Raw genomic sequence first — 12,168 nt, forward strand, 5'->3', positions numbered from 1 at the left:
CAAGCAAAACTGTGTTTGCCACACAGTTCTTAGAACATTTTGAACAGGCAGCTACAGAAGTCAGAGTCAAGAACTCTATTGGCACTAATGTTAGAAAATTCAAGGCAAAAGCAGAAGGCAAAAACGTTCACAACTCTCAACACAGATTTAGATTAGGGGGACATCCATCAGAACAGGCTTATGCCTATATCTGACTTTTCTGAACTGTCTTTCTGCCCAAAATTAGGTAGGTATTCTTCTGGGGATTCATCCAGCTTATAATAAAGCTAGATGTCTACTCAGGTGCAACTAAATTTGGGGGTAACTAACTGCCCCTTAAGTGACTTCTACAAAAGTTTTAACATTGTTTTCTATAGTACACCTCAGTTTTTTCCACATTAACAACATAGTGCTAACCCTCAATCTCCAGAGCCATGCTCAAATACCTTTTAGTATGACCGAGAAGCAATTTTATACTGAATAGTTTCTGGTAACCATTTATAGAAAGTCCACACACAAGCACGTTAATTTTGTGAAATTAAACTCAATAGTGACTTACCAGCCATTAGCAAACAAATAATGCACATGGAGAAAGCAACCACCATAATAATAGGCAACTGGGGAAAGAGAAAAAGAATAATCACTTGATACAGTAGCACATATATTCCTTAATTTCCTTTCAGATGGGCTGTACTGCAAAGTTATTTACTTGCTTTGCAATAAAGTTGCTTTAATTGCTGATTCACCTGCTGTCAGGTACAACTAAAATTTTGCATAGTTCCAAAATTTGGAAAAGGGTGTTCAATAACTAGGTTAAGAATTAAAATACACTTTCTATCTATTAAAAAAGGAGGTTGAGGTTTGTGTTTTGGGATTTTTTTAAAAAAAAAAAAAAAATACACCAGCCACTAATTAAACCCATAATGTCCCCAAATCCCATTTCACAAAAACAGAGGGGAAAAGAAAAAAAAAAAAAATTTTTTTTTTGTTACAGTCTATGCTTCTGCATGAAGTATGAGGAGAGGTCTTCCCAAGTTTCTTCTGCAGAAGGAAACAGTCATTGATGGTGACTAGTAGAATTTCTCCCTTTCCACTTGATGAAGCAGATTTAAAAAAAAAAGATCAAGCAGCAGTTTTTTCAATACCTCAAGGACACTCCATTTTCTGTCAAGGGAACAGTCTGGGTTTAGTCCTATAAGCAGGTATCATAGAAACATAACCAGATTATAGGGACACTTCATTACTAAATAGACAAGTTCTACTTAGTCATATGAACCAAGTGACTAAAAGGTTGTATGTGTTTCTTCAATCATGAATAAAGTCTCCATACTCACAGCTAAGAACTTCCAGTCTTTCTTGACATGTAGAGGACTAGCAGGTTCTACTTCATCCACTGAATAATTTCCAAGAAAAAGATCAATTGCATCCTGGACAAGAAATGGAGAGCAAGAGTTAAAATGCACAGCAATGTTTATCAAATACATTTCCCCACAGTTAAAAGCCTAACTTACTTGTCTAAATCCATCAGAAAAGTTATTTTTGTAGTAACGTATTAATGAGTTCCAGCCATCCATTATTAAGCCCCACTGAGTTCTCTTCCCAGTTCTGCAAAAAGGAGTTTTGAAAAAATATGTAAAATAGATTTATAAATTCAGGGAGATAATTTCAGATTTACAGTTCTTTCATTGTTCAAATGTGTACTATGTTTAATGAATACCTGCATGTAAATACATTTATGTAGTGCTGCCTCTGCATTATTACTACACACACTTGTAACAAAGTTGAAAGTAAAATTACACTTCTCTCCATCCCACAATATAAATGTGCCTTGAAGAGGCAAGTTTTCTTGGTTTTATTTCCAGATAATCTTTTCTCCTTTTATATAAACACAGAGAAGAATGGTGGTATTCTGTGGATTTTGGTCTGACATTTTACCAGTTGAACCATTGCAAAACTCCTTAATGGTCTAAGCCTCAAATTAATAACCTTCTCAAATATGAAGACTTAAAGAAAATCCCAAACATGCCCAAAAACCCAGAAGGCCTTTACAAGAAAGGCTGACTTGCCTTGTGTAATCTGTCTTTAAGGCACCAGTTCCAGCATATTGTTTGGCACAAGCATTAGCATTATCAGCCCACGCTGTGAACAGGAAAACATTTAGAAAGATTAAGGAAGTTATGTACCCTCTTTGGAAAAAGTGATTGTTTGAACTCTATAAAAAGCCTACCATTTTTGTAGATTTTCTCAAAGTCTGCTTGCTCTTCAATTCTCTGTCCAACGTGCAGAACACCTAGCCTCTAAAACAAAAAGCATATTGAGGCTCACTAGTAGTTGGCTAGAAAAATTAAGATTTGCTTTCAGAAAAAGCTGTATTTATTAAACTAGAGTCTGGCCAATGCATTTCAAGTAAGTAGCACAGTAACTCAAGTATGCAAGCTCTTATTGAAGTGTTAAAATTACATTTCCATTCCAAACAGAAAGCCTCTCCCCTCTTCCAGCTTGTTAAGCAAGAATAAACTATTTACCTGAAGCTGGGCTTGAAGAGATCGGCGTGCTAACAAGCTCTGAATCACATTAGTCCGATCAAGGCAGTCCATGCAGTTACTGCGGAATATTCCTTCCTGCTGAGTCACAATTTTACCATCGGAATCAACTAGAAAATAACTAACACATAGAATCTGCCTAAGTATTTATAGATAACAGTCCATATAAACCACGTTTTCAGAAGTAAATATTCTAGGAAGCAAAACACAGTTGTCTTGAGCATATGAGGAGTTCTTAGCCACATCTTTGAATTTTGATGCCTCCCTGACTTCTTCCCCTCCCACACTGAAAAACAGCATCAATATATGAACATTTAGTAATCTCAGGGCAGTATTCACTCTTAGCATTTAGACAGCCAAGCAGCCATATTGACTTATATGCCACTGGGAAGAGCAGCTTCTGGTGCAAAATCAGTGACTTACATTTTATTTTTTTTAGTTATTATAGGGTCCTAGCTCCACAGATATCAAGATCATTAGCAGAGTGTAACAGCAGAAGTAACCAGATTTGTATGTATCTGGTCACCTGGTTCAATCCAGTCACCACTGCATAAAAAGTCATATAAGCTGTCAGGCACACTTCTTCAGGAAGGTATTAAAAATCTTTAAGGCCACTACTGAAAATCTGCTACTGTCACTTACTCTTCTCTCTTCATTATGTGAACATCTGGAGGAACCAGATGTTCCCTCTTGCAACTGCATATGCTAATTGTTACCTCGATCTTTTTAATCAACTAAACCAGGTGTTTCTAGTAATTGATAACAAACAGATCATTTTAAATACTGAATTGCATGCAATTATTCTGATAACTGAGCTGGTAAAACAAATACGCCAATCAAGTTATCAGTTGGATGTGTGAATGGGACAGAACTATAGTTGTCCTTCTGTCACAGCATTAAACTTCCAGTTGCCAAAAGATTTACAGATCATATTCTGTAGATTAAGGTACTCCATTATGTAATTATGAACTCTGAATGTGGACTAGCACATGATCTACTGTTACTGTACAGCATTTAAAGATTATAAAGTCTTAGAGTCATGCAGTACTAAAATCAAGAGCCTTAGAAGCATATGCATTTACTTTGATCAACCTTGTGTTAACAAGACCCATTTTTGTCAGTCTTGGAGAACTACTTTTGTTAAGCCAAGTTTTACATTGTTGTATGATTAAAGGAGACAATAACACCTGTGAAATCTTCATTTTCCTCCCTCTCCCCCCAAGCTTTGCCTAGAACTGGTATTAGGATAATTAGTGTAGTAGAAGAGTAGACATTTCTGGTTAATAAGATAGTTTAAGTGCTGCATCTCCTATAATTGCTCTAAAAAATTTAAAACAAAACCCCCCACCAAATCCAATACCTTCCTCCCCCCCCAAAACCCAGCAAGCCAGCTCTCCTTTCCCTTTCTGGAGAGCTCCAGGTCTTTCACAATTGTATTTAACCTGCAGAAAATAGAGTTGTTTACCTCCCTCAGGGTTGCAGAATTATTTTCTAAGAATATCAGAACTCGGACTTCTCTATTCCTATTTAAGCAATAGTCACTCTAAATGAAATGAAACAAGGCAAGGTAGAGCCAACCTAACCTTGAGGAAGAGCTTTCTTTTTTTATCTTGTTTTAGAGACACATGGCCCTTTTTTTCCTTTTTCTTCATTTCAAGGAAACCTGGTTCTTTTGTAAGCCTCCAATAGCAGGTGACAGGAAACAAGTTATGCGATTCAGTATTCACTCTAAGAATAAAGCATCCTTCCTGCATAGGCAACCTACATGCTTATTTCTCCTTATTTGAAGTGCTCAAAGCCAATTTATTCTTCAGTTCTTCAAGTGTTTTTTAGGCTTTTTTTTTTTTGGTGGTGGGCAAAGAATATTCACTGTCATCTGATTAATTTATACTATTCCCACAGCCTTCATTCCAGGCAAGAGATTTCATTCATGAGACACTTGTTCTAGTCCACAGCTCACCTCATTTTTTTTAAGGATAGAATATACCACTGCCAGTTTTGTCATGTTTTAGCTGATCTACTTTGTGCTTTAGGCACAAGACTTTAGGAACAGGAAGGAAGCAATCAGAACAGCAGAACAAAGTAAACAGTTTTCCTAACAATCTACATGTCTACAAGTAGCAAAGACCAAGAAGTGCTTAGAACAACATAATTGTGGGACTAAAAGATTTAAGTTGATTTGGACATTTAGTCAACTTTTACATGACTAAAAGTGAGAATTTGTTTCCTTGTGGGTTACTATGTTAGCAAGGGCTAACAATCAGTGCTAGTGCCAAGGTTTGGTGCCACAAACAAGGTGTGTTAGAGAAAACACTTTTAACAAGAGAGAGGTGCCTGTGGAAGGAGCACTAAGTATTTGATACTATGCAGCAGAACAGTTTGCTGTCAACAACACATGGAATTACTCTTGGATGAAAAAAATATCACCTAAGGAGACTTTTTTTTTTTTTAATAGCTTCAGTTGTATGCACACTCATTTCTTTGCCTAATCTTTTACCCAAAGGCAGCTCTTGAGTCACAACGTGGGGTTGCTATGATTCTCAGAACCATTTTATTGGGACATAAAAAGGGCTCTACATGTTACCCGCTACCAGGTCTGTAATCTTGCACGTGGTATCAGCAAGAGATCAGAGATATGGAAACACTAATACATATAAACGCATCTTCTTTATAGAAGATTATAGGTGTGTTTTACTGTGCCTTAAATCAAGGCAATAGAAACTATAAGAAAGTGATCTCATTTTAACAGTACAGAAGTAAAAAGAACTGCAGAGCCTTACCTAAACTCATCTTGCTGTTCTGCTAGTTGATCCATCAAAATCTGAAGTCGATCCCACCTCATCCGACTGCACTCTTTATGGAAGTCAAATGCTACATATCTGTTCAGAGAGAAGCATCTTTTCAGATTACATATGTACTGCAGTGAAGGTCTCAGAAAACCCCACAGTGAAGGGCTGATCTATAAAACAGGTAGTGACAGGGGATTTGTTTTTCTTTAGAGATGGCTTCCAGCAAATATCTGTGGATTTTGTCAGTGCTCTGTAATCTTCCCAAGGCTGCTCCCTTAGTGTACATGGTGACAGCATTTACATTTCTTTACAAGATGCTACTAGTCAGGGGAAGCACACATTCAGTTCCAAGATACTCATTCTACAGTCTGGGCAGTATTTTTCCTCCAGAAAGTACAGCAGGGATATGCATCTGATTTCCTATCTTTTTTTTTTTCTCCCCACCAGAATTCTTTTGCCCTGCTCTCTCCCAAGCAACTGCATTAGGAATTTCAGTTCACTTTGAAAGAGACACAGGTGTTGAAATGCAACATTCTTTGCTGGCATGCAGCATAATTCCATTTATAGCTCTCTAGAAACCTGAAACAGGTTCTGTTTAAACAGCTAAGCTACACTGTTGTAAGAAAATTAAACAGCTACTGACCTGGAACAAGATTTTAACAGCCAATTCATTTCTGGTAAGAAATGTTCTAGATGAGTGGTGTTTGATTCAACATTTATTTTTATATATATATGTATGTTTATATATATATGTTTATATATATGTATATATGTTTACTGTGAATTACAGGGCATGACATTCCTCCCCTCAAGTATTCATAATCCAAGAGTTATTATTTGCCAAGTTTTCAAGACTATTTGCATGAAGAAGGATGGCATATATATACTGAATACTCAAGTCTTAGTCTGGCAGGTAAATGCCATCAAAACTGATTAACAAAGAAAAAATTTTGGCAGCATTAAGAAAATGGGGCTGACAAGCACCACTTTTTAACACATACAGAACAAGCAGCATCTCTAAAACACACCCTGACAGAATTCTACATTTTGGTTTCCACACATGGCTTTATAGCAAAAACGCACAGAATTCCACAAGCTTTGTACAGCTAAGGTATCAATACCAGCCTAGTTGTGAGAGTGAGAAAAGAGCTCACCTTAGAAGTGGTCTTTTTTAATAAAAACAAAAGAAAAATCCACACCCACACACCAGTAACACACAAAGACGCCCCTGAGTGTAGTAAAGAAGCACACAGAAGTGAGAAAGACATCTGTAACTACGCTGGTGAAAGCAGCAGCAGGGCATCACACAAGCAGAAAAAAGCTTGGAAAAAATTCTAAGTATGTCAGGATTTATAAGGGCATCTTAATTACACTCTGCAATTCCTTAGTTATGCTTAGGCAGAAGTGAATCCTCATTAAAACAGGCCTTTTTGCTTACAGGTAGGATTTTGTCCTTTGACATACATGAGTGACAATAATCCTGTACAGCAATTTCATGGAAAAGATACAGATAAGTATCTGTGGGAGTTGGATGCTAGTCCGCCCTCTAGAAGTTAGTGAAAGCAAGCACAAGCAGGTTGTAAAATTGTGTACTGCACTCAAGATTCCCACGAAGAGATGGAATTTCTCTTGTGATTAAAGCACATTCTCCACTCTCTTGGCCCATTGTTACAGTGAGGGCCAGACATTTAAATTACACGTTCCCCTTACTGTTTCCTCCTTTATCTCAAAACTGTTTTGTTCACACTCAGCACTCTTTTACTAAGTTAGCAATGTAACCAAGCCCTTTTGCCAAAGCTAGTTCTACAGGGCATGATTTTTTTTTCCTAAAATGCAGATCTCCACAGTTCCCATAGCACACTATTACTCCAATACTGGCATGACCATTGGCTCTGAGCTCCCTTCTTTATTCTGTGTGTCTCCTCTTTGTCCCATATTCGCTTCACAGTCTCACTTCTGCTTAGAATGTGAGCTTTGAGGCAAGGGCGTTGGTCACATGCAAGTTACTTCATAAAAATAAAACTCAAACAAATCAGTTGGTAAAGGCCCCAAAAGAACCCATCACTCAGTGGGTCTCAGAGGCAATGCTCCACTTTTAACACAGAATGTATAATTTCACTTCACATGTACCTGACCATTCCATTTGCCATGCTGTTTACCATTTTCGCAAATGTTTGCTCAAGAGGCTTCTCTGAACCTTTTTGGTTAACCTGGAAGAAAAAAAAAAAGACAGTATTACTCAAAAGCTTGCTTAAAAGAGCAGCAGCTTTTTCAGGAAGAAAAAGTGAAAGCATACCAAGTTGACAATCATTTGCTTTCCATAGCTAATTATTTGTGAGTCAAAATGTCTTTGGAAGCCATCCATCTAGAAGAGAAAGGAAATGTGTTGACAGATGTATGCTACTATTAAGATCTGTGATTTACAAGAAATCTCTATAATCATCTTTTTGATGATACCAAATAGGTAGTTTTATAACTAAGAAAAGTGTTTGATGTTCTCTATTGTGCTAATACATTTCTACTTTCATCCCTCCAGTCCATTCAGCTCTCCTTATTAAACAAGCCACAGATAACGAGTATTGTGCAGCTACTAAAACTGCTGCAAACAAGAACCAAAGAGAAATTACTCCCATTGATGTCTGGATTTTTTTCAGGCTCTGAACTCACCTGAAGGAGTAAAAAGCTTCTTACTACTACTTTTTAAATATAAAGCTCAATCCAGTATTGCTGATTTTTATTCTTCTGATTACACTTTGTTATCCTATCACACAAACATAAGCCCAGAAATATATTAAAATCACAAGACACAACAAACACTCACATACATGATTTACTGACTTGCTGATCTGTGGCTTTGGTTTATACTTGAGGTTTGGTCTTTGAGACCAGAAAAAAGGAATTGATCCACGGGTCTGCAAAAGAATGGAAATAGTTTTAAACAAAACTTACAAACTCACTTGCCATTTAAAAATGAAGCAGACTGGTTTAGTTTGTTTATTTGTGCGCATGCACATCATATATAATCTATATTTAGAAACAGAGCTATCTATCTATATATCTTAAGCCAGTGAGCAGTTCCTTACACTGACTTTACCTGAACGAACGATGCTTTGCTCCCCTTGTAATGCACAATTTGTTCTGTTTCAACAAAGTTAGCAGCATGTCCTTCTGAATCAATACCTATGTAGAAGAAAGACCTTGTTAACCAGCTCAGACTAGCTGCAGAACAGCAACAGTGTATCAGCAAAAGGCTTCCTAACCCTTCCCTTTTAAGCACTCACAGAAAGCATAAAAACACCAGAGCTGCCTGAAGATGGTAAATTAAACACACCTTTGGCAAAAGTTTAACATGATCTGTACTAAATTTAACTTGAAGAAGCACAGTTGTGCTTAACACATTTTGATATTTATAGTCCTAGAAATTGAGTATTTTATTTTGTATTAAACTACAAGTACTTTGACACACATTCTACAGCAATGGTGTTGCAGAATTCAATAGCAATGATGTTGCAGAAACTAACTGATTTCTTCCAAAGCATGTATGCTGGGACTAAGAACAGAGAAAGTAATTTAACTCCATTTCCTTGTTTACTTTTTAGCTTGAAACAATTAGAGAACACCACTATTCAGGGCTCCCCTGCCAGCACCAATGATGCTCTTAGTTGAATTACTGCTAGGCCAACAGGGCTACTACACACTTGCATTTAACTCCAATAAAAACAGTAAAGTGTTAAAAACCCCTAGAGATAACTGCAGAAGTTTTGTAGGAGGAATAAAGAGTCAGTTTTAATAAATACCAGAACATGCTTCAGTTCATCACACAGGTTCCTAGTATTTTCTTTGGAGCAAGGACCTCTTGAGACAAACTATTATAAGCATTTTTTGTGTTCAAGTCATTAAACAGAAATTACTCTTAAAGGTAAGTCACATGTATAAATGAAATTCTCATTATTTTAAAATAAATCAATTTGCTATTTTACCTCTTACATAGTAGCGGACACCAGCCCTGAAACAGCTTCTTCTGGAAACAAGCAGCCAGTCAAAACACTTGCCATTAATAGAACAGGAGTGCATAGTGATAACTAATGAATAACATTAAGGAAAAAAACCCCAAATTTCATTAGGGTATTTTTATATATCAAGAGGTAAGAAACATCAAGGAACCAAGTGACCACATTCAAAGGAACTTGTAAACATTTCTCACACCAATAACAGTTGAACATTAAACTTGAGAGAGCATAACTTAGTACTAGGATCAGTATGCACATCGAAAAGGACAGGCTATAGGTGATGTCACTGATGAACACATTAAAACTGCTATATTTTTGAGAAAACAGGATTCTAAAGATTAATCTGGTCTTACAGTCCTATGTATATCATTAAATGGACTGACTTCTGAAGTTCTATTCAGTGCTACATCCATCTCATCCATAATTTTATCAAGCTATCTTAACATTTCTTGCCCCTATTGCTTTTAACAAAAAAAAAAAAAATACCACTCCAAAACTTTTTTCTAGGCTTTTAGAAGAGTGACTATCTTGGGCTGTTATACCTTGCACCTGTAAGTGCAACATACATCACATTTACAGATGCCAGAACTAGCAGTAAGGTAGCCTAGCTTTCAAATCCATGCCAAGAAAAAGAATGAACACGTACCAAGTCTCCAGTGGGAGCTTCTTACGTGAGAATGCTTTCCTGCTCAGGCTGGATACCCAAAGGGGCAGATACGCCATAATCTGGGACTAATCAACAAACAGGGGCTGTTGACAACTAGTTTCAGTTTGAGAGTCTTGTTCTGCGTTGCTTATAATTGCATTTATTTGGACTACAGTAAACTATCAAGTCTAATAGAGACCAGCATTCATCGCTAATAACTTCTCCAGGTAGATTCACAGTCTTCCATCCTTCGCCCCTAAAAACTGAAACCTTTGGCTTCAAAGCAAGCAAAAAGATCAAAATGGTCAATTTTTGCAAGCTGCAGTATTAGCATACTGCAGCCTTCTATTCTTTGAAGAATCTAGATACTTTGTCTTAAGGTTGTTAAAGTAAACAAGATATATTTTCTTTTTTAAAACAGCACATTTTAGAGTGACTCTGCATTTATGACTCAAATGGGACATAAAGCACCCGTGTCACACATGAGCACCTAGCTACGTTAAAGAGCACACTGACTGTATACATGGAACATCATGATTTATGTGTGCATTTGTGCTAATACTGTTTGTTAAAAATTAAAAATAAATTAGAAATTGGCCCTACATAATCCAGAATGTTCTCACAATTCTTAAACTAGACTGTGAAAGAGACCTATTCCTCTGCTTTCCTGGAAAATTACTGCCAGGTCCTACACCCTTTAATCCAACACTTCTACAGCCAACAGTTTCCTGCAAAGAAAGGTTACCTCTAAACTTAGCTGCATAGCAATAGTCAGCCCATTTTCTGTCTGCAATCTCTGTCCTAACTTAAGTGGCAACTTGCTGTTGGCTATCTTCCACACACAAAAAAAGGAAAAGACATAATTTATTGTTCTTTAGAAGGGTTTTTTTTTTGAGCAGTAAGGGAAATATTAAACGTAGTTTAGGCTTTAGATGATCTAAGTCTTGATTACCCAAGTAAGTCCATTATTTCTCATCACTGCAAGACTAAAACCTCAGTCCAGATAGTTGAACAAAATATATTTAGGTTTATATGGGGGTGGAAAAAAAGAATCTTTGATTTTACCGAAATAACTGCTAGTGGCGCTGTAACAGTTCTGCTTAGGGCTCTTCATAGCATTTTCATCGCTAAAAATCCAGTTTCTTTGAATTTCTGGGTTCTCTAAGGTGTTTGGTTAGTATTAGAATTACAGCAAAACATACATTACTTATGCTAATTATTTACATAGTGAAAATAGGACAGAGGAAGGTGTTAATTGCAGCCTACCAATTGCTAATTGCAATCCACCCAGACTCTTCCACGCAGGACCTGCATGATAAGGATTGGTTTGTTCTGACAGTTCCCTTTTGCTGTCTTTCCTTGCCTCTACGCCTACTCCCACAACATTTTCCATTAAATGAAGTCACAGGAAAGAAGAAAGGACTGGAGATCTGTCAGCTGCTAAGAGTCCTACCAGAATAACCGATCCAGTCTGGAAGGTGCTCCCTCCACACACCTGAGGGGCCTTTGCAATGGAGTAACTAAGGAGAATGCGGCATGACTTGCTCTGTCCAGTCTTGCCAGTCCTTTTCATGCTGCCAGTCCAGGAGCACCTGGGACTTATTGTTGGCCACACACTGCATGAGGAACACTGCCTCCAGAAAGCATTAGGCTTACTTGCAGCCTAATGAAAATTCTGAAAATAGATTCATGACGGCTTTGCTAAAAAGGCTGTTACCCAAAGCGTTGGTGCAGGAAAAGCAGCTGGCTAGGAGAAGCGCTCCAGGAGCCTTCAGTAGAACTTATCCTTTTATTCATCAACAGGAACATCCATAAACACTCCTTCAAGTCAAAACTGTTCTCCCTTATTTCAAATCCAAAAGTAAATGCTAAGTGAAGGTATCCTTATAGCAAGATAATAAGTACTAAGGCTGATGTGAGAGCATTTGCTATATTCATCTTAACCTTCAATCCCATTGAAAGACAGTTATGCAAATCATTTCTGTAAAATTAAATACATTAAGCCTTAAAAGCAGAATATTCAAGTGAGTTAACATATGAGCAGGCTGTCAAACAATATTTAATGCTCATATCTGAACAAACTTCAACTTAATTCTGACACCATGTTCTATGTTATAGTTGCCAACACAGCCAATAGAGCAAAATGGTTGCTGATGTGGCTGCTGTTAAGACTACCATATTCAGCACTGAGCTTTACAACA

At 37.2% G+C, this 12,168-nt stretch overlaps 1 protein-coding gene across 1 annotated transcript in view; it reads right to left on the bottom strand.

Moving 5' to 3' along the window:
- Positions 1-12,168, bottom strand: part of SACM1L (SAC1 like phosphatidylinositide phosphatase) — a 33,766-nt gene that overhangs the window by 2,266 nt on the left and 19,332 nt on the right. Inside the window, exons 8-19 of the mRNA XM_075493331.1 lie at positions 9,292-9,393; positions 8,406-8,491; positions 8,137-8,223; positions 7,608-7,676; positions 7,442-7,521; positions 5,303-5,401; positions 2,505-2,643; positions 2,207-2,276; positions 2,046-2,118; positions 1,491-1,584; positions 1,314-1,406; positions 539-596 (exon numbers count right to left, since the gene is read on the bottom strand). Of these exons, the coding sequence (XP_075349446.1) occupies positions 539-596; positions 1,314-1,406; positions 1,491-1,584; positions 2,046-2,118; positions 2,207-2,276; positions 2,505-2,643; positions 5,303-5,401; positions 7,442-7,521; positions 7,608-7,676; positions 8,137-8,223; positions 8,406-8,491; positions 9,292-9,393 (1,050 nt within the window). The remainder of the gene's footprint in view (positions 1-538; positions 597-1,313; positions 1,407-1,490; positions 1,585-2,045; positions 2,119-2,206; positions 2,277-2,504; positions 2,644-5,302; positions 5,402-7,441; positions 7,522-7,607; positions 7,677-8,136; positions 8,224-8,405; positions 8,492-9,291; positions 9,394-12,168) is intronic.

The sequence above is a fragment of the Mycteria americana genome, chromosome 2, assembly GCF_035582795.1.
Source record: "Mycteria americana isolate JAX WOST 10 ecotype Jacksonville Zoo and Gardens chromosome 2, USCA_MyAme_1.0, whole genome shotgun sequence".
In the NCBI taxonomy this organism is placed as follows: Eukaryota; Metazoa; Chordata; class Aves; order Ciconiiformes; family Ciconiidae; genus Mycteria; species Mycteria americana.